The sequence below is a fragment of the Lethenteron reissneri genome, chromosome 9, assembly GCF_015708825.2.
Source record: "Lethenteron reissneri isolate LAM-NWPU_2019-01 chromosome 9, ASM1570882v1, whole genome shotgun sequence".
Classification (NCBI taxonomy): Eukaryota; Metazoa; Chordata; class Hyperoartia; order Petromyzontiformes; family Petromyzontidae; genus Lethenteron; species Lethenteron reissneri.
In genome coordinates, this window is record NC_083787.1 from 13,519,422 (window position 1) to 13,541,560 (window position 22,139).

Sequence of the window (22,139 nt, forward strand, 5' to 3'; positions counted from 1 at the left end):
CCGCGGCATTTTTTGTCGATTGTCGCATTTTTAGACTTTGCTCGACGCCAACTTTTTCTGTCTATACCGATTTGCTGGGAACGCGTAGCGGGGGTTTGCTCCTCCGCTTGGTCACTTCTCGACGAACTCCACCATCGGTGAGAGAGAAAGAGAGCCGAGTCCTTGAAGGCTTTGCTCCCCATCATCTCCTGCGGCGGGCGACTCGCCGCTTCGTTGGGATTGGGGAAAGTTGTTGACTCGATCACCACGGGGTGTGCGGCCCTAGTGTCTGTTCGGCACGATGTCCCGACGTTTTACTCCCACGTGCTGGGGATTTTGTTCCCCGAAGATGCCCCCCCTCCCCTCCCCAGACATATCACATAGATACGAAAACGTGGGGACATCGTGACGAACAACAACACCAAGCAACGGCCGTAACAAATCCCCGAAAACCTCAGACGGGAGAAGCGAGCGCTTTCAATCGCAACATCGACAAACCACCCTCCCACCACCCCCCATTTGTTTTTATTTTCACGAGACGCCGACACCGGGACACCTCGCTCGGCACGGGCGCACGTGGCCAGGCGGCCTTCGATTGCGGGCGCCCAGGGGCTTCCGAGGTGTCCCTCGCTGGACGCTCTTCAGCTCACGGGATGGGTGTGGGGTGCAGGGAGTGAGTTCGCTCTCTCTAAAATTAACATAACAATGCTCCCCAAAATCTTTCGACGTTGAGTTGGAAGTGGAAGATGGGGGGGGGGGGCGAGCCCCCATTCAATGGCTAAACAAACGCCACGCGCCCCGCGCGTTCCCGTGCGCGGTGATTAACCGCCGGCGCTCTCGGTGGCCGCGCTTATTGCCCGCGCTCATCGCACGATCGATATGAAAATCAGCCACGGTATTAAGCGGGCTCGCCCACTCGCCATGGCCGTCGTGCATTAGGCCCTCCTGAGGTCATCCCTCCTCTCTCGTCCTCACACTCACGCTATCTCACTCACTCACTCCCTCTCACTCACACGCTCTCGCTCCCTCTCACTCACACTCACTCACTCACGCCCTCACTCACTCACGCTCTCTCTCACTCACGCTCTCTCCCTATCACTCACACTCTCTCTCACTCACGCTCCCTCTCACTCACGCTCTCTCCCTATCACTCACACTCTCTCCCTCTCACGCTGTCTCCCTCTCACGCTCTCACTCACTCTCTCTCACTCACTCACGCTCCCTCTCACTCACGCTCTCTCCCTATCACTCACACTCTCTCTCACTCACGCTCCCTCTCACTCACGCTCTCTCCCTATCACTCACGCTCTCTCTCACTCACTCACGCTCCCTCTCACTCACGCTCTCTCCCTATCACTCACACTCTCTCCCTCTCACGCTGTCTCCCTCTCACGCTCTCTCTCACTCACTCACGCTCCCTCTCACTCACGCTCTCTCCCTATCACTTACACTCTCTCCCTCTCACGCTTTCTCTCACTCACTCCCTCTCACGCTTTCTCTCACGCTCTCTCACTCACACTCTCTCACTCTCACGCTCTCTCTCACTCACGCTCACTCACTCACTCACGCCCTCTCTCTCACGCTTTCTCTCACTCACTCCCTCTCACGCTTTCTCTCACGCTCTCTCACTCACACTCTCTCACTCTCACGCTCTCTCTCACTCACGCTCACTCACTCACTCACGCCCTCTCTCTCACGCTTTCTCTCACTCACTCCCTCTCACGCTTTCTCTCACGCTCTCTCACTCACACTCACTCCCTCTCACGCTTTCTCTCACGCTCTCTCACTCACACTCTCTCACTCTCACGCTCTCTCTCACTCACGCTCACTCACTCACTCACGCCCTCTCTCTCACGCTCTCTCTCTCCCTCACGCTCTCTCACTCTCACGCTCCCTCTCTCTCACGCTCTCTCTCTCACTCACGCTCACTCACTCACACTCACTCACGCTCTCTCTCACGCTCCGTCTCGCAGTGCGCTCTCTCTCACGGCGGCTCGGGCAACGGACAGGGCCGACTTGGCGGTGTTGTGTGCGTGTGTACACGTGCACTGATTGTGAGTGTGCATGTACAACGAGGGTGGTGTGTACAGGTGAACTGATTGTGTGAGTGTGTACACGAGAGTGGTGTGTACACGTGTGCGTGTCTATATATGCAGCCAACACCGTTGACGATTATCTGAACCTGTCTTGGGCCTCACCCTAGGTCGACTCAGCCTCAAACATAGTCACTCGGGAGACAAAGGCGGCCGGGCGTGGTGTTGGCCACCCACCCCCTCGTGTGCCGTGCCGGCCTTTGACCTACAGTCTGTTAAGGCTACACGGGGGAGCTTTGTTGTCTCTATGTGCTGCTGTTAGCGCTACGCTGCGCTACGAACCCGGAGAGCCGAGTTCGATTCCCGCTCAAGGCCAACACCAGTGACGATTATCTGAAGTGGTCCTGGACCTCCCCTAGGTCGACTCGGCATCAAATAAGTACCTGGTGCGGTGTGTAAACATCGTCACTGGGGAGACAAAGGCGACCGGGCGTGTGCCGTCTCGGCCTTAATAGGTGCTACTCGCTTACAGCACTTGCCCCAACAGTCCGTTCAGGCTATACGGGGGATTTTTGTATTTGTATACACAGTATTTGTGAGGTGTGTTTTTTTTAATGTGTGTCCACGTGTTTGTGTGTGCGTGTGTGCGTCCTGTGTGTGTGTTTACACGTAGTGTAGAGTTCACGTGAAGTGAGCGCTTATGTACACGTGAGCGCTTAGTGCTGTGTGTGTGCTGTTCTACATATGGTGTAGTGTGCACGTGGGGTGTGTATTTACACGTGTGTTGTTCATGGGGTGTGTGCGTGTGTATACACGTGGTGTGTTGTTCATGGTGTGTGCGTGCGTGTGTATACACGTGGTGTGTTGTTCATGGTGTGTGCGTGTGTGTGTATACACGTGCTGTGTTGTTCATGGTGTGTGCGTGTGTGTGTATACACGTGGTGTGTTGTTCATGGTGTGTGCGTGTGTGTGTATACACGTGGTGTGTTGTTCATGGTGTGTGCGTGTGTGTGTATACACGTGGTGTGTTGTTCATGGTGTGTGCGTGTGTGTGTATACACGTGGTGTGTTGTTCATGGTGTGTGCGTGTGTGTGTATACACGTGGTGTGTTGTTCATGGTGTGTGCGTGCGTGTGTATACACGTGGTGTGTTGTTCATGGTGTGTGCGTGTGTGTGTATACACGTGGTGTGTTGTTCATGGTGTGTGCGTGTGTGTGTATACACGTGGTGTGTTGTTCATGGTGTGTGCGTGTGTGTGTATACACGTGGTGTGTTGTTCATGGTGTGTGCGTGTGTATACACGTGGTGTGTGTTCATGGTGTGTGTGTGTGTGTATACACGTGGTGTGTTGTTCATGGTGTGTGCGTGTGTGTGTATACACGTGGTGTGTTGTTCATGGTGTGTGCGTGTGTGTGTATACACGTGGTGTGTTGTTCATGGTGTGTGCGTGTGTGTGTATACACGTGGTGTGTTGTTCATAGGGTGTGTGTGTGTGTATACACGTGGTGTGTTGTTCATGGTGTGTGCGTGTGTGTGTATACACGTGGTGTGTTGTTCATAGTGTGTGCGTGTGTGTGTATACACGTGGTGTGTTGTTCATGGTGTGTGTGTGTGTGTGTATACACGTGGTGTGTTGTTCATAGTGTGTGCGTGTGTGTGTATACACGTGGTGTGTTGTTCATGGTGTGTGTATACACGTGGTGTGTTGTTCATGGTGTGTGTGTGTGTATACACGTGGTGTGTTGTTCATAGTGTGTGCGTGTGTGTGTATACACGTGGTGTGTTGTTCATGGTGTGTGTATACACGTGGTGTGTTGTTCATGGTGGGTGCGTGTGTATACACGTGGTGTGTTCATGGTGTGTGTGTGTATACACGTGGTGGGTTGTTCATGGTGTGTGTGTGTGTGTATACACGTGGTGTGTTGTTCATGGTGTGTGTGTATACACGTGGTGTGTTGTTCATGGTGTGTGTGTATACACGTGGTGTGGTGTTCATGGTGTGTGTGTATACACGTGGTGTGGTGTTCATGGTGTGTGTGTATACACGTGGTGTGGTGTTCATGGTGTGTGTGTGTATACACGTGGTGTTCATGGTGTGTGTGTATACACGTGGTGTTCATGGTGTGTGTGTGTGTATACACGTGGTGTGTTGTTCATGGTGTGTGTGTGTATACACGTGGTGTGGTGTTCATGGTGTGTGTGTGTATACACGTGGTGTGGTGTTCATGGTGTGTGTGTGTGTGTGTATACACGTGGTGTGTTGTTCATGGTGTGTGTGTATACACGTGGTGTGGTGTTCATGGTGTGTGTGTATACACGTGGTGTGGTGTTCATGGTGTGTGTGTATACACGTGGTGTGGTGTTCATGGTGTGTGTGTGTATACACGTGGTGTGGTGTTCATGGTGTGTGTGTGTATACACGTGGTGTGGTGTTCATGGTGTGTGTGTGTATACACGTGGGGTGGTGTTCATGGTGTGTGTGTGTATACACGTGGGGTGGTGTTCATGGTGTGTGTGTGTATACACGTGGGGTGGTGTTCATGGTGTGTGTGTGTGTGTGTATACACGTGGGGTGGTGTTCATGGTGTGTGTGTGTGTATACACGTGGTGTGGTGTTCATGGTGTGTGTGTGTATACACGTGGTGTGGTGTTCATGGTGTGTGTGTGTATACACGTGGTGTGGTGTTCATGGTGTGTGTGTGTGTATACACGTGGTGTGGTGTTTATGGTGTGTGTGCGTATACACGTGGGGTGGTGTTCATGGTGTGTGTGTGTGTGTATACACGTGGTGTGGTGTTCATGGTGTGTGTGTGTGTGTGTATACACGTGGGGTGGTGTTTATGGTGTGTGTGCGTATACACGTGGGGTGGTGTTCATGGTGTGTGTGTGTGTGTATACACGTGGTGTGGTGTTCATGGTATGTGTGTGTGTATACACGTGGTGGGTTGTTCGTGGTGTGTGTGTATACACGTGGTGGGTTGTTCGTGGTGTGTGTGTATACACGTGGTGGGTTGTTCGTGGTGTGTGTGTATACACGTGGTGTGTTGTTCGTGGTGTGTGTGTATACACGTGGTGTGGTGTTCATGGTGTGTGCGTGTATACACGTGGTGTGTTGTTCATGGTGTGTGTGTGTATACACGTGGTGTGTTGTTCATAGGGTGTGTGCGTGTATATACATGTGGTGGGTTTTTCATGGTGTGTGTATACACGTGGTGTGTTGTTCATGGTGTGTGTATACACGTGGTGTGTTGTTCATAGTGTGTGTGTGTGCGTGTGTATACACGTGTGTTGTTCATAGTGTGTGTGCGTGTGTATACACGTGGTGTGTTGTTCATGGTGTGTGTGTGTGTGTATACACGTGGTGTGTTGTTCATGGTGTGTGTGTGTGTGTATACACGTGGTGTGTTGTTCATGGTGTGTGTGTGTGTGTATACACGTGGTGTGTTGTTCAAGGTGTGTGTGTGCGTGTGTATACACGTGGTGTGTTGTTCATGGTGTGTGTGTATACACGTGGTGTGTTGTTCATGGGGTGTGTGTGTGTGTATACACGTGGTGTGTTGTTCATGGTGTGTGTATACACGTGGTGTTGTGTTCATGGTGTGCGTGTGTATACACGTGGTGTGTTGTTCATGGTGTGTGTGTATACACGTGGTGGGTTGTCCATGGTGTGTGCGTGTGTATACACGTGGTGTGTTGTTCATAGTGTGTGTGTGTGTATATACGTGGTGGGTTGTTCATGGTGTGTGTATACACGTGGTGTGTTGTTCATGGTGGGTGCGTGTGTATACACGTGGTGTGTTGTTCATGGTGTGTGTGTGTGTATACACGTGGTGGGTTGTTCATGGTGTGTGTGTGTATACACGTGGTGGGTTGTTCATGGTGTGTGTGTGTATACACGTGGTGTGTTGTTCATGGTGTGTGTGTATACACGTGGTGTGTTGTTCATGGTGTGTGTGTATACACGTGGTGTGGTGTTCATGGTGTGTGTGTATACACGTGGTGTTCATGGTGTGTGTGTGTGTATACACGTGGTGTGTTGTTCATGGTGTGTGTGTGTATACACGTGGTGTGGTGTTCATGGTGTGTGTGTGTATACACGTGGTGTGGTGTTCATGGTGTGTGTGTGTATACACGTGGTGTGGTGTTCATGGTGTGTGTGTGTATACACGTGGTGTGGTGTTCATGGTGTGTGTGTGTATACACGTGGTGTGGTGTTCATGGTGTGTGTGTGTATACACGTGGTGTGGTGTTCATGGTGTGTGTGTGTGTGTATATACACGTGGTGTGGTGTTCATGGTGTATGTGTGTGTGTATACACGTGGGGTGGTGTTCATGGTGTATGTGTGTGTGTATACACGTGGGGTGGTGTTCATGGTGTGTGTGTGTGTATACACGTGGTGGGTTGTTCATGGTGTGTGTGTGTGTGTATACACGTGGTGTGTTGTTCATGGTGTGTGTATACACGTGGGGTGGTGTTCATGGTGTGTGTGTATACACGTGGGGTGGTGTTCATGGTGTGTGTGTATACACGTGGGGTGGTGTTCATGGTGTGTGTGTATACACGTGGGGTGGTGTTCATGGTGTGTGTGTATACACGTGGGGTGGTGTTCATGGTGTGTGTGTATACACGTGGGGTGGTGTTCATGGTGTGTGTGTATACACGTGGGGTGGTGTTCATGGTGTGTGTGTGTGTATACACGTGGTGTGGTGTTCATGGTGTGTGTGTGTATACACGTGGTGTGGTGTTCATGGTGTGTGTGTGTATACACGTGGGGTGGTGTTCATGGTGTGTGTGTGTGTGTGTATACACGTGGTGTGGTGTTCATGGTATGTGTGTGTGTATACACGTGGTGTGGTGTTCATGGTGTGTGTGTGTGCGCACGCGTATGGGGAGCGGTGGCGGAGTGATTCGCGAACCGCGCTCGGAACTTGACCTCCCGAGTTTGATTCCCGCTTATGACCAAGATCCAGGTGTGCTGTTGGCCACCCACCCCCTCGTGTGCCACTCACCGGACGAGTTACTCGTGAAAAGCACTTTCCCCAACAGTCTTGTTAAAGGCTATCCGGGGTTAGTTGTCTTCGCGGTTGGGTGTGTGTCTGTGTGTGAATGGTAAGTGAATGTTACGTGCTGTTGCGTGTGTGCGAGAACGTTTCTACACGTGGACTGTATAAAGGTAGCGAGTGCGTGCACGTTGTGTGTATGTGGTATGTACATGTGGTGTGTGTGTTCATGTGATGGTGGTGGTGTGTGTATAATGTTGCAGACTGTGGTTGTGTGTGTAATAAGTGGTGTGTGTTTGATGATGTAGTGTGTGTTTATGTGATGGTGGTGTGTGTATATGTAATGGTGATGTTTTTTATGATATTGCAGACAGTGTGATGGTGGTGTGTTTTCGATGCTGTAGTCTTCGTGTGTGTGTGGTGGTGTTGAGTGGTGAACACAAGTCCCAGGCCTACATCCATCACTCGCCAGCAGCCGTGATTAGTGAGCTCTTAATTGGCTTTGCCGAAATTGAGACAATCATGATTAACTAAGCAAAAGAAAACATTAAAAAATCAATATTGCCAGCGCTTGCATTGGCTCGTGGCTGATGTGATTCCCATGTCCTCCTCTGATTTTTATCTGCCCTGCTTCGAGCTGTGAGCTGATGCGTGTATTTATTAAATATGGCAATGGCTGGTATGCATGATTGCCAATAGAAGGAGAATCAATCATGGGCCAAAGGGTTTCAGGTTCGTATCATAAAGCACTGCTTTAAAAAAAATGCAATCTCATTAGGCAGACTTAATCATTACGTGTGGAATATAACCGTGTCGCATTGTCACTCCGGCCCGTGCCCAGACCCCAGGGTGTTTTTGAGGGCCCAAGTGGCGGATGTGGCGGGTGAGACGAAGAGGGCCACAATTTGATCATCGAAACGGCCGTCGGTCGCGTCCGAACGGCTCGTGAACTTGGAAGTCACGAGGTGGGGACCGCGCCGCCACCGCCGCCGTTGCCTTCTTTGTGTCGTTCCTGTTTGCCACCGTGTGATCGAAACAAAGAGAGAGAGAGAAACTGCCAAGGGAGAGCAAATGACCTGTGACTGTTATTGCCGGTAATGGCGAGAGACAGCGGCGTCGATGAAGAATGAGCGCGGAGGATCTCTGATGGTCTCGGCAAGAAGTGCCCCTCGCTCGCGCTAACGACGTGTTCCCAGCGCGCGATGGGGAAACGAGTGCGGGCCCGCGTTATTACGCCGGGGAGTAATAAGCCAACTTGTAGTGTGGCCGAGCGCGGAGGGAGAGACGCACTGTAAAGACAAGGGGGGGGGCCTCTTTTCGCCGACTCCTCGAGCCTCTGCCGGTCATCCCAGAGTCGTGACAGGTTAGCCTCCCCGCGGCTATGATCGTGTGCGGTTAATTGTTGGGCTTCCCTTTGAACTAATTAATGCAAATGGTCACAAAAAAGTGCGCTGTTCTGCCTAGGCCGAAGGGGGGGGGGGGGGGATGGAGGAGTCGGGTTAGATGTGAAGATCCCCCGCGATCCAGTGAAAGGCCCCTTTTGTGTGGCCTGGCTTTTGCCGGAAGGTTTGGGGAGGGAGGGATGGGGAGTGTTTTGGGAGGGGGGGGGGGTACACATGGGGCAGAGTGAAGGAGGAGAGGATGAAGGAGGGTGGGGGGGGAGGCACTGGTTTGTGATCCGGAGGGCCCTGTCCTCCGCCACCACCGCCGTGCCTTCCTCGCAAAGTGGCCAGCATCTTTGGGGTGTCGGTGGGAGCCGAGGAGAGATGATACCCCCTTGTAAATGTTGGCAAATTCGCCAGGGATGAAGACGACTTCCCTTTCATGCGGCGGAGGCGGCGGCGGTGGTGGCGGTGCTGGGTGGCTGGGAAACCGCGGCAGGAATTTGCAGCCCAGGTGTGGAATCACTGCGAGGTGCCACCGTCGCAGGCAGGCAACTTTTATTTAATTGTGAGAATCTACATTTTACTTACGGGATTTTTTTGAGCGCGTTCCTGTCCAATTGCGATGAAAACGTGAAAGTTCTCACCGGCTCGGCGGAAAAGGATTTTTTTTGCGCGTGAGTGAGTATACGAGTGCGCGTGAGTGAGTATAGGAGTGCGTGCGTGCGCGCGAGCGCTTGTTTGGTACGGTACAATGCGGCGTTTGAGAGTACGGATAACGATGTCAATGGTACAGTGCAAATAAGAGAAATGTTGTAAGGTCTGGGTTGGACGTATTTGTGTTACGTGTGCAGATGTGTCTAAAACATTACCGCGATTTCTGTTTGCAAATATATTTCATGGATTATTAATAATGATATTTAATTTATAGCTGCGACAAATATATTTAAAAGTAATTCTTAAATTGTAACGTACGATTTAAATAATGGATTGTTTCTTGCCAGCACAGTTAGTGCATTGTAAAGGATACTGGCAAATGTAATTTTACAGCACGTTGAGAATTACAAAGCTGACAGAAAAAAAAATCTAAAATTTATCTACGTGTATTTATCATAGTATTTATAATATAAAGGTTAGTAAAACATTCTCATTTTAAAAAAAATGTATCTACTGATGGGAACCATGTTGACTTTGTGGCCTACCAGTTCTCTGGAAGAGATGCGTCTCCACCGAGTGAGACTCAAATCTCGTCGTCATTCTTAATCGATACATTTATTTGCAATTGCGCGAGTTATTTACAATTGGTGGTAGCTATGGAATCTCATTAATTGTAGAATTGTGCGAGAATTAAACATGGAAGTTAAAGGTAAATAATATTTGTAAATAATGCGAACCTGTTCATGCTCACAGATTGAGGACCGTGATGTTCCCGTCATGTGACCTTCATATAACACAATTCTGTACATCTGACTTTATTTTATTTACAGGCGAAATTTTACTAATTTTTTAATATAAATGTTTATTTTTTGACGTTCAATAAGGAAATATTGTAATTGTCGCTGAATGCAAAAGACTAAAATTATATTTTCATAAACATAGCCATTTTCCTAACTATAGCTCGTACACAACCGTACGCGCTGTGTGTATGTGGCGGTATGCTATCGCTGTATACTGGAGTGTAATGAGACCCGTGTGTATGATATCTCGTGCGTGCGTGCGTGAGTGCATGCGTACGCACGTCTGTGTGTATACTAGCACGTTAATGCACGTGTACTCTGTCTAACGCTGCGTGCGTCGCAATGCACCGCACGATGTGCTGCGTGCGGATGTGACCTCTTCAGACGGCGTCCCTGCACGCTGCGCGCCGATGGAGGTGTAACGCGCGTGGTATATGGCGCGCGTGGTATATGGCGAGCGTGCGCACGTTTGTGTACCCGAGGCCCTTGGTTTAACCGTAACCGTCCCTCGCCCTTCTCCTCTGACATGTGCGCCATCGGCCCGGGCCCCGGCGTGTTTTGTCGTAGCGGTGTCGGCCGCTGCGAGTCGCGTCGCGAGCACCCGAGACGGACTCGGCTCGGTTCGCTCTCGTGCGCACGTTCCGTCGTTTCGGGAATCCCACCACCCTGAGAGCTCCCCTCCTCCCTCCCCCACTTGCTCAGCGCTGTTTGTGCAGATTTGACAGTCACGTCGGGGTGGATGTGACACGTCTAATTATAAGGGCCGCTCGGTCGTTGCTGCCCGGTGAGCGCGCGGCGTCGCGTTACCGTCGCCGGCGTCTCCTGTCAGCCATCCCCACGGCGACCCCGCGGCAAGTCGGACCAATTTCACATTCTTTTCCGGCCGACGAGCCACTGCGCACGGACAACAAACATTTAATTTTTCCACGGGACAGTTTTAACCAGGATGGGTTCGGAACAGTGAGTGTGTGAGGGAAGGTGGGTAGGGTGGGGTATATGGATTTTAACGGGGGGGGGGGGGTTAGAAGAGAAGGAATAAAAAAAAGCAGAATGAAAACAACTTTTCAAAGCGACGATTTATCATCTCCTCCCCTCCAGAGCGGCCTGTCTCTTTGCCTCTCGACAGATTGCTCATTTCGTTGTCCTCGTAAACCCCGTGTCAGGCCGGGGTTAGCGGGCGACGACACCGTGGCAACTGCCGCCCGAACCTCGTTTGCATATCAATACGCTTCTAGGGACGGGGCTATTTAATCAAGGGCCATGCGAACTTGGGATAATGAGAATGGATGGATTTAATGGTCCTCTCTCTTACACGCGGGGGTTAATAGGAATCCCTCGCCGGTCTGGCGCCGACGTCGCGCACTGGCACGTGTCAATTCGTTTCATCTGCATATGTTAATTGGTGGTGGTGGGGGGGACCTTTCAGCGCCGGCCACACCGCCGCCGTCACCAGAGGACGCGTCCTTGGATGCAAATGCCGGCGGCGGGTATCGTGTTTAATTACTCGGTGCGCGTCCTGCCCATTATCATCATAAAAGGCGGCCGCGTTGCGGGAATTGGGGAGCGTGGCGCTCTGACAAATTGGGGCTTATTAATTCGCGAGTTGCGGCGCACTTGCCATCCCGGACACGCATCGGGGCCTGGCCGAGGTACGCCGGTGCCACGGACGCCGCTCGGCTCGAGCCACGTGGTGGGAGTCTCGGCGTGAGCTCTGGCACGATGACGAGGCGAGCGGACCTCCGTGGGATGGCCGGCCTCGCGCATGGCTCCTTCACTTCCGTGTCTTCCAAGCAAGGTGCGAAGACGCCGTTACATTCGTCCATCGGCCACGGTCGATCCGCTGCTGAATGAAGCCCCCCTCCCCACAACCCCTATGCTCAAGCTGTCACCGTCTCTCAATCGATCTTTTCGCATTTACAGCAGAACGGGAACGGTACAGGGGGGCCATGGAGCAGCAACAGGAATGAGAAAAGAAACCCGTCACGACCTCGGTGGCTGTCCACCTAGCATCTGCACGCCAGTTGATTTTCATTGCTCTACCTCCTCTGTGGACGTCCTCCTGACGCGTTTCCACTTCTTGGCCGCTGCTCTGTCACCGTTCTTGACCATCGGCCATCGTCCCTTCTTGTTCAAGCCCATGTACCCGTCTTGACGGTTTGAATTATGGAGAGATGTGTGGGTGTGTGGCGTGTGGTGTCGTTTCAGCCGGGTCTGTCCGGTCGATCCGGAAAATATTTCTTCACCCCGCACACCGCTGTCCCGTTTACGTGTTTTGCCGTCTGGCCGTGGCGACTGCTCGTGAGGTTCCACCGACTGCAGCCACTGTTCAGCGACCCGGGAAAATGTTCCGTGAGGAAGGGATCGCCGTGTACAGCGGACGCTACCCGTCGCTGGCGGTAATGTTTTGTTCTGCGGACAAATTACTCCTTCGTGTACGATCTGAGGGTATCGTTAAATAACGCGTTTTTGAGTGCGTAGTTTTAAATGCGTTTTTTTTTCAAATTGGGCAAATCGCATGCATTTAAATTACAGCGCAGATTAACTAGAGCACATATAATATTAATAATTTATCCAAAAGCTCCCTCTGTATTGAAACAGTCAGCGGTTTGCGTTGGTGACTGCGCGGCATTGCAGCTCTGAAAATAAGTAAGTCGAGTGTGTTTGTTTTGTGTCATGCAATCTCGACCCGAATTAAACATTAACCAGAATATCCAAATGCGCTGCAAGGTCTGGCTTTCAGATCTTCGATAAGGCTGCAGCAGCAAGCAGCGTCGCTGCGGTGCCGGCGGTGGCGTTGCTGCTGCTGCTGCTGCTACCCCACGCGTAGCTTTTGTCCGAATTCGCTGTACAGTGCACGCCGCACCGAGTACGACATCGCCTGGCCTGACAACGCCGGGGCTGGAGCCCGCGGCGCCACCGCCACCGCCGGCCCCTGCGCTACCTTTGTTAGCGCCACGAGGCTGCGGGCCGCCTGCGCCGGTAGCTCCTCCTCTGCTGCCTCTGTCCCACGCGCCGCTGGCTTTCCTCACGACGGCCTTAACTTTATTTTTCGTTATTTCCCACGTGAATTCAGTTGGTTGAGTCGCCGCGACCCTCCGTCAGTCCCCGACCTCGATGGAGGCTTCCTGAAGTTTGTGTCTGTCTATCGTGGTGCTTGTTTAACCATATTTCACCACGCTGGTCAGTGCCCAGGACCAATTTTCAGATAATACCGCTCGCCACTGATGATAGCCGTGGGTGGGAATCGATCTCTGGTCGCCGGCTTCGTAGCGTCGTGCGAGCCGCTGCACCGGCACCCCTCCCGTATTTCTGTTCCGTTTCTGAGTTTCTTTAATTCCGGTCAGTACTCGCAAATAAATAGAGATATTGTTTTGCCATTTGAAATACAAAATGTCCTGCTACGTATCCTCTTAAGATGAATCTAATGAATGTAACCATTCATGTTTTGAAAGGCCACATTAGCTGGTGATGTATGAGCAATCTTGACTCGGGGTGTGTGTGCGTGCGTGCGTGCATGCGTGCGCGCGCGCCAAAGTACAGATGTTGAACATCCCTTCCCCGAGTTTGCCGTGCGGAATCCCCCGCCCCCCCCCCCCGTCCGCCGCTGGAGGTCCTGGTGACCGCGCTAGCAGCGGGCGCGTGCCTCTTAGTCCTAACCGATTGATTCTTTAGCACAAAGAGATCACAACGAGTCCACGAGCGGTTTTCACTCCGCACATTTAAATTTATATCCCAAAGAATTGTGCGCTTCACCAAGTCATCATCATTGTCATCAACTTTAATCAACACTATCAGCAGCTATCTACCCACTGCTGGATGAATGCCTCCTCTAAGCTGGCATCATCTCTCGCGGTCCTGCGACGCATCAACCCGTCTAGTTCCTGCACGAGATCCGATTTCATCGTTGGCGGAAAGCCTTCTCTCAGGGCGATCCCGTCTTTGGCTGCCACTCGATCGTAAGTCGTCAACCATCGGCCGCCATCCTTCCTAGTGCCGTGTCCTGTCCAAGCCTTGCACTCAACGCTGTGTCTCTCATTTCGCCTCTCCTGTGTGTGTGTGTTCTCCAGTCCACGTGTCCCACTCTACGGCTCTCTGTGCCATTCCCAGCATGCACCTCTCCCATGCTTTTGGGCGCACTTTTTACTTCTTGTTCCATTTTCTTTGTGAGCGTCCATGCGTCCGATTCACGTATATTCACGAGTGATACGTACCAATTGAAATCCTTCTCCTTTAGGCGCGTTTCTCTGTTGATATTTTTCATTTCGGCAATATTTACAAACAATAACTTCTGCGCAATCTAAATGCGATCGCATTCCTTGCTTGTCTGCTTTTGTGACGCCTTCAGCCCTGAGCCCGGTCTGGGCATTTATATTAATAAATGATTAACAGCTATTTAAAACAATATTGACCTGGCTGGCTGGCCTTATTGAAGGCAAGTATTATATCATTAGCGCTGATTAGCTTGCCCTTTATTATTGCATTCCAAGCATTCTTGCGATCTTATTCCCCGGCCAAATTGTATGGAGCGGGCTCGATCTGCACATCTGGAATTGCTGCGCAAAAAGAAAACTGCGTCGCTTCTGTGTTCTCACACCCGGCGACGGTGGCTACTTAACGCCGCCAATAAGCGCAGATTCTTCAAATTGTGATATTTTTTTGCCACCCGGCGGTTATTGATGACGCTGCCTTTGATCGCGGAGTAAATTCCTGAATGCAGGGAGACGCTGGATGGGGCACCGCGGGGTTCCCGCAGCGTGGGCGCGGAGACTGTTCCGTAGTGGGATGGTTCAGTGGTGGCATGGTTATTGATGTTCTGTGGCTCAGTGGAGGGATGGTCGAGTGGTGGGGTGGCTCGGTGGTGCGGTGGCTCGGTGGTGGGGTGGCTCGGTGGTGAGATGGTATTAATGTTCAGTGAGTGAATGGCTCCGTGATGGGATGGCGGATGGTCTCCAATAGAACGCTCTGATGTCCAGTGATAGGATGGCACTGATGTTAACTGATGACACGAGTGTTAAGTGATGGTATTGATGTTTGATGATGACACTGATCTCCAGCAATGAGATGTCCTTGATGGTCGGTAATGATCAGTGATGTTTGGCTGCGTGAACACATTGGTTCGGTTGAATGAAAGTTCAGGGGAAGAAAAGGAGGCTTTTTGATTACATTTCTTCATGTGGTATTTTTTTGTAGATGAAAAGAGCGCGCTGGTATTTTTGATGATATGAATATTTACAGTGTTGTTATTGGCAGCCGTTTCAAAAATATATTAAAAACTACAAGATTTATTAAAGTGACATTGGCAAGCCAAACTTATATGAGCTAATCAACATTTCGGCAGACTTCTCACATTTCCCAGATAGCGTGCGTGTGTATGTATATTGTTTATAGCAAAACGGCCATGATAGATTATATCATGGGTTGCGGTTGTGTGGATTATTCAGCGAGTTGTGTGGTGGGGTGAAGTTTAAGAGACGAGGAGTGAGAAATGAGCGGTACCCATCTCGGACGAATCCAGTCGCATGGTAAGGGGGGGGGGACACGCACCCTGAGGAGTAGAGACGGGAAAGACCACCATCGAGAGGAGGAATACGAGATGACCGCGGGAGCACCAGGGCGGAGACGGGCAGGCAGGACCTCGAGAGGGGAGGTTGGTCGAGGTGATGGCTCAGGACGAGAGCGAGTGTCGGAGGAGAGGAGCAGGAAAGCAGAGCACCCATATGGGTGGGGAAAATATTAGAAAGAAGATGGTATTTGCACAGAGACCCACAGACCCGCACAGAGACCCACAGACCCGCACAGAGACCCACAGACCCGCACATAGACCCATAAACTCGTATAGATACACATAGACAAACAGACTTGCATAGAGACTTACTGCAGGTTGGGCTAATCCGAATGGGCGACGAGCTGGGAGCCCGTTTTAAACATCCTGGTGTACCTCTGATAAGGATCTCAACTATCAAAGGGACACACGGAGGCGGCTGTTTAAAGGCCGTGCTGCTGTCTGGTAAACAGGAAAGCCCAGGCAGGGAGACAATGGCTCGTTTAAAACTATTAAACGCGCAGAAGAGGGAGTCGTATATTAATTGGGGAAAATATGTTTTATTTGAATAGGATGTAGGAGAGGGGTGCAAGGGGGATTTGAAGAATAAACTGGTGCTGGACCTTCTCTAGGTCGACTCGGCCTCAAATGAGTACCTGGTGCGGTGTGTAGTAACCATCGCCACTCAGGAGATAAAGGCGGCCGGGCGTAGTGATGGCCACCCACCCCATTGTGTGTCGTGTCGGCCTTCATAGGTGCTTGCTAACAGCACTTGCCCCTACAGTCTGTTAAGGCTATACGAGGTACCTTTGTATTTGGTGGATAGCTCCTTAACGGTTTTGGGTGGCACCGTTAAGCAAAGTCAGTGGGCTGGGGCAGGACGGGGGGCCAAGGATGGCGATGGAGTCGCAGCCAAGGGATGGTAACGCCACTCGTGTGCAGGTGCCAGGTGGATTGTTGCATTGCAAAATCACGAGAGGCTGCCACGGCTTGGGGAGGTCTTCATCCAGCAGTGAATTGCTGGTGGCCGCTGTCACTGATGATGATTATGATGAGAGCTTTAGTGAGGGAGGGGGTTGGCAGGTCTTTGGGAGAGCCACGGTGAGAAACTGGCCAGAGTCCTAAACGGAGAGAGGGGCACGGCTGTGTACAATAGAATCTAACCCCCCTCTCATGCCCTGCAAGTCACGTGACATCACCGCACTACCTGTGTAATGCACACGGACCCGGTTTAGACCATCGGCTCCAAAGCGTCAAAATCGTGGCCGTGCTGTGTGTCAACCCTTGTTGGGAGTCGTCAATGACGGTGTAGCCATCGTCTTTGCCTCTTGTTTCTGGCATGAACGCACTTTTGTGTGCGAGGTTTTACAGTTTTACAAAAAGCGTTGCAATCTGTTTTACCGGGGTGTGGTGCCCCTCGCCAAGTTCTCACAGGAGCACGTGGGGGACTCCCAGCGCACGCTCACGCCGGCGTGGGGAGCGAGAGAGCGCCGTCAGGGGCGCCTCCCAGCAAAAGTCCCTGTCTCGTAACGCCGCAAGGAGAGCTTCGTAACGCCGCACGGTTGCAGTCAAGTACTGTGCACGTGGACTTCATAGAAAGCGCTCTCAATGTGAATGCATTTTGAGATTCTTGACAATGGCATCGTGAGATCGTGGGTTAAGTGGATGGGTTTGTTCATTAGTGAAGAGGCAAAAACCCATGCAGATGAGAAACGCTCGAATAGATTATAGTGTTCTGTGAGAGAGAACTGAAAGGAGGGATCGGTCAATCATTGGGTCAGTCATTGGTTGATTGTATTTGTTGACACAAGGAGAGAAACGTTCAGCCATCGGCTGTTTTACGAGAGTGACCCACGGGAGGACCCTTGGTGGGAGACCCAAGATTCAAGCCACGCACCCATCAAGGAACACCGGCAGGCAACGCGCTTGGACACCGGAGTGCCACGTCGCACCGAGAATGCGCAGCGATGAGGCAAATCTGACGCCGCATCGCGCACCCGCAGTTCGCTAACCACGTGCAGTCGTTGGCTTCGGGAGGAAATCAATCCATTGTTCAAGCTTAATTTGCGCAGTCGTGGTTGTCTAACGTTAAGTTAAGGCAGCTTAGAGGTGATGTGAATGTTGCAACGTTTGCGCCACGTAAAGTTGTGAAGGCTAAAATATAGCAATAATCTCGGTCGTAATTTTTTATTCGAGTATTTTTGTCAGATAGTCGTTCTCCAGCCTTCGGTTAATTTCATTTGTTCGCTCGCACGCCGTGGAGAGTTGAACTTGCACCGAGCGCCGTGGGCCTCGTGAGCAGGCGCAGTGAGAGCCGCTGTGCGCAGTCGCTCCCAGCATTGCCACAGACGTCCGTGGTGGTGGAGAGGAGAGAGGATTGGGGAGGTGGTGGGGGCGGGGTGCGTGGGTGCAGGGCGGGGGGGACTCGAATGGCGACCCCACCCTAAGCCCAAAGCTCGCTACACCGCATTCTTAGAGCAACCCGCCGCCCCTCCCGCTCCCTGCGCCTGGCCGCTCAGTGCAGCCCCGGCCGCTCTGCTGACCTCACGCTCAAGCCATTGCTGCTGGAGGAGGTGGAGGTTGGGGAGGTCTCTGGCTGGAATGCGCCGCCCGCCCGCCCGCCCGCCCGCCTGCCCTCATGCTGCTCTGTCTGTCGCTGTGGCGAGCGGCGTCGCGCGGGGCCCTCGACAATTCCCCGATTTTGTTTTCAGGATGTGCCACTTGTTGTCGGCCGGCACGGTGTCCGAAGTTTCCTCCGTGTGCTGAGAGTATCTCGTGGAAGAAGCTCCGGGCGCATGCGGTGAAACGTTGGGCATCGTGACCAACGACTCGAAAAACGTGCAGCAACGACCGCTGAAACCTCCCGCGCCGCGGCGGCGTTGAGCGTTGACGCCGTCGCCGTGCTGCTGCCTTCCGTGCGGAGGGGACACGAGGGTCAGGAAGGAAGGGGGACGGATGAGGGGGGAGGGCAGGAGGAGCGAGCGGCCTGTCACTGCGACAGGCTTCTGTGGGTCAAAAAGCGAGCAGCTCTGAGTCGAAGAAAAAAAACACAAATCCAACGGATTCATTGTTTCATTTAAAGTCTCTGCTGCGTCGTTTCCTCCGACCCAGATGATTTTGTTTATCGCTTGTTTTTCCTGTCAATTGTGCAGCTGGTTGACTTGGGGGGGAGGGGCGCCGTTTTTTAAAAGGAGCAGTCCCCAGCCGATCTTTCCCTAATGAGATAAAATAAATATATTCTTATTATATACACGGAGCGGCACGTGAATGTCGCATGGGGGTGGAAGAGGGGGTTGCGTGCAGGTTAAGGACCCAAAATTGTTGCGGCGAACGCGGCGTTCGCTTGCGGCGCGCTGGGCTGGCGGCCAAGCGGCGGGCCCGGGCACCACGCGGGCGCGTGACGCGTTTTACCGGTCAATCATTTTCCAACGCAAAGATCAGGATAACTTGACCCCGGCCACTTGAAAAGGTCCCGGGCTGCTCCGATAGCGCTCAGGTAAAATGTAAAAGAGTGGCTAAGGCAGGAAGGAGGGGCCGCGGGGCCGAGGGACCGAGGGGCCGCGGGGCCGAGGGACCGAGGGGCCGCGGGGCCGAGGGGCCGAGGGGCCGAGGGGCTGAGGGACCGCCCCGCTCCGTTCTCTCGCGGGGCTCCCACACCGCGGCGTCCCCCGTACAGTGCGGGTGTCGGGTTACCACGCCGCCTTTTCCCGCGGCCCGATCTGTCACTGGCCCGAAGTGACATGGCCGTGGCTCGGATGTCACCCGCACAGTTGTGGGATTCTGTGTCCCGAGCAGCGTCGGGCAGGGCCCCTCGAGGAGAGGGTGGGGGGCGACCTGCGAGCTGCGTTCACAAGGGCCGATTTATTTCCTATTCCGCCTTCTTTTGTCGCTGTCACCACTTTTTGAGCGCGGCTGCTGTGCGCAGGCGGCGGCTTGCGCTTGTTTTTTTTTTGTATCATCGGCTGTACACCCGTTGTCTTTACTAATTGGCTGTGTCGGGTGGTGACGGGTTTGACGACACACTTATATTTACGCGATCTAACCAAAAAAACTTGTGATGGGCTCGTTGTCTTTGTTTATGGCCGGGAGGGCGGGGGGGTGCCCTTTCTCGCTTTGGGGCGTTTGTGCGAGCGCTCGCGGCTGGCGAGGAAGAGGGGGAGGCGGCTGGCGGCAGCGACGGCGACGGCGACAACGGCGCGCAGCGACGCGATCGCGAACTACTCCGGCGCAGCGTCGAGTTTTCATGACGCAGATTTTGGCGACTTGTGAGGCTCGCCGTGTCGCTCGCGTTCTACTGTCGCGGGAGAGGGCCCCGCGTCGGGTGCCCGTCCTGGCGCTGGAGCGTGGCCAGGCCGCGGTGGTGGCAGCAGCCGCGCAAATCCACGAAATCCAGCCTTGGCGTTTCGCTCACCTCTTTGTGAAATCCCGCGGATTTAAAAAGTCGGGTAATTTGGGCCATTTGCAGCACTAAATTGGGCACTTGTGGGGGAAAAATTGGGGGGGGGGGAAACTAAAGCGAGAGTCTAAAAATGATTTCCTCATCCCAACACCGCCGCCTTATCGCCCAGTCAAATCTGTCTGATTTAAAAGCACCCTCGCAAGCCGCTGGGGGTTTACACCGAGTTGGCAGAGTCGCATTTAGCGCGATCAATCAGCCCCCTTCCTCCTGGCCCTCTCCCGCTACGCTCCTCCCACTCGCACAGCCCACCCCCGCTACCCCCCATCCATATGGCTGGGCTGCCCATGCCTTTGATGTGTCCTCTGGCACTTGTAAGAGCCACCCTGTTCACTTGTAAAGCAATTGAAGCACTCGCCAGCACGGGGAGGAGTGGTGGTGGGGGTTGCCCCCAGCGAGTGTGGGAGTGTAAAACTGGGCACGAGACGTCGGGTGGCGAGGCCCCGAGGGGAGGGGGGGGGGCATCCTCGGTGTTCCTCGGGACGGCGTGGACGAAAGTTCAAGTTGGAATCCCGGTAGTTGTGCAAGTGCTCTGTCCCACTCTGTTGCTTTTTATGGCAGTAATCGGAAGCCTACGTAGTGGGGTACTCCGGTGACACGAACCGCCAGGCTGTGACACCGTACATGCAGAGGTGAAGGATGAGGAAGTTGGGCCACGATGAGGTGGTACAAGTGACATGGAACCCGCTTCTTAAAGAGCATCATCGTCGTCGTCGCACTCGTGAATCCTCGTCACGCTCCAGTCTCATCCTCCTCGCGCCCCCATCAAAACCTCGCGGCGGTGTGACTTTGTTAAAGCTGTAGTTTAATTAAATTAATACAATTAAAACTTGCATTTTAATTTCAGCTCTTACCCTTCACCGTGAGACTTTTTATTATTATTATTTGTCTCGTCAGTGTTTTGGGCACGGGGCCGATAATTACGGCGGTGGGGGGGGGAGCGGCTTCTGTTGCAGGGCGATGCGTGGGCCGGGAACCGTAGCGCCGCGCTGGAGGGAGCGGCGGTGGCGGTGGCGGCGGTGGCACATTGTGCCGGGGAGTAATTGCAGGGTTTGTTGTAAAACCAAACCTTAATCCCCCGGAATTCTGACAATAACCGCGCTGACTTCAATTACTGGAAATGAGTTTAATAAGAAGGATGAACTTTCAGGCTCCAGACAAACGAGGGCTTTCATGGGGCGCAAACCGGGGCGCGCGGAGCGATGGCGCCCCGCGCCGTGCGTGTGCGCTGGGTGGTGGTGGTGGGGGGGTGGCTCCGCTGGTCTCGTGCTCTAAATGGGTGGAGGAGGCGGCGGCGGTGGTGGTGTTGGGACAGGCCCAGCGATCAAGCTGACTCACTCGCCCATTGTCTCCTGCGTTGGCTGGCTCAGTCCGGGCTCCACTCGGCTAATTGTAAAATATTTTTCCATGTCTGCCCTGCCAGCGGTCGCCCCCACACCAGCACTGATCCCGCCACCCATCCCCGCCACCACCACCACTGATCCACGCTCCGTTCGTCCACTCCCACCCGCAATAACAGAACCTTGCCACGGGGCCAGGATGTGAGAAACATCTTAGTTTCCTGACTGTTGGAGATGGAATGAGTTATCTGAATCAACAATGCCGCGCGATAACCACACACTCGCTCCCTGTAATGCTCTGAAGCCCGGACGTGCAAACTGTGGTTGTGCGGAAAACGTAAACAATGCAGAGGAAAGTCTCTTATTGTTTATGTGGTCAGGAAGGTAGGTGATCTTTAATCCAGCAGCATACTCCCTGCTGCTGTCTTGTTATGGTTGTTCGGGTTTGATGTCTCCGCAATCTCACGGTTTTGAGTTCAACTCCTGATTAGGAGTTGACTGCCTACCATGGGTTAAGAAAATGAGCAAACCCACTCTGTGGGAAAGTCAACAGCGGTCGTCCTGTGGATAAACTAGCCCCTGCCATAGAAATGTGGAGTTCTGGCTGGAAACCGCAGATAACTCATCAATGCTTCACATGAAGCTTTGTTTGAGCAGCAAGCCACTTTGACCTTATAACTCGGTGCATTTGGTCAATTCCAAAAAAATAAAAGCCACGGTTACAATTACTGCCATAGGCAAACCCCAATGGACAAACCAAGGTAATGAATATTTGGCTGCGTCATTGCTCAAAAACGTTCGGCGGAACACCACAAGCGGCTCCACCCGAGAGCTCTTCATCGCTCTGGGATTGCGCGTGAAACGAAACCTTCAAATAGCCAGTCACGATGCACACTCGTCGGCCCATTATTCTTTTTTTTCACCCGGTGCCAAAAAAAACCCCACCGG

General features: G+C 52.8%; 2 protein-coding genes across 11 annotated transcripts in view; one reads left to right on the plus strand and one right to left on the minus strand.

Annotated features, from left to right (window-relative positions):
* LOC133340377 (uncharacterized) overlaps positions 1–11,676 on the minus strand; it is a 44,421-nt gene extending 32,745 nt beyond the window's left edge. The window contains exons 1-2 of the mRNA XM_061548518.1: positions 11,468–11,676; positions 10,661–10,747 (exon numbers count right to left, since the gene is read on the minus strand). Of these exons, the coding sequence (XP_061404502.1) occupies positions 10,661–10,747; positions 11,468–11,676 (296 nt within the window). The remainder of the gene's footprint in view (positions 1–10,660; positions 10,748–11,467) is intronic.
* The window catches only part of ZFHX3 (zinc finger homeobox 3), a 247,930-nt gene that overhangs the window by 101,741 nt on the left and 124,050 nt on the right, over positions 1–22,139 (plus strand). Inside the window, exon 1 of one of the 10 annotated variants that reach the window (XM_061548419.1) lies at positions 8,691–8,910. The exons of 8 other annotated variants lie outside the window; for them this stretch is intronic. The gene's annotated coding sequence lies outside the window, so the exon portion shown is untranslated. Of the gene's footprint in view, positions 1–8,690; positions 8,911–8,946; positions 8,965–22,139 lie in introns of those variants that run through there. One more of the 10 variants, XM_061548421.1, reaches the window with a different exon arrangement.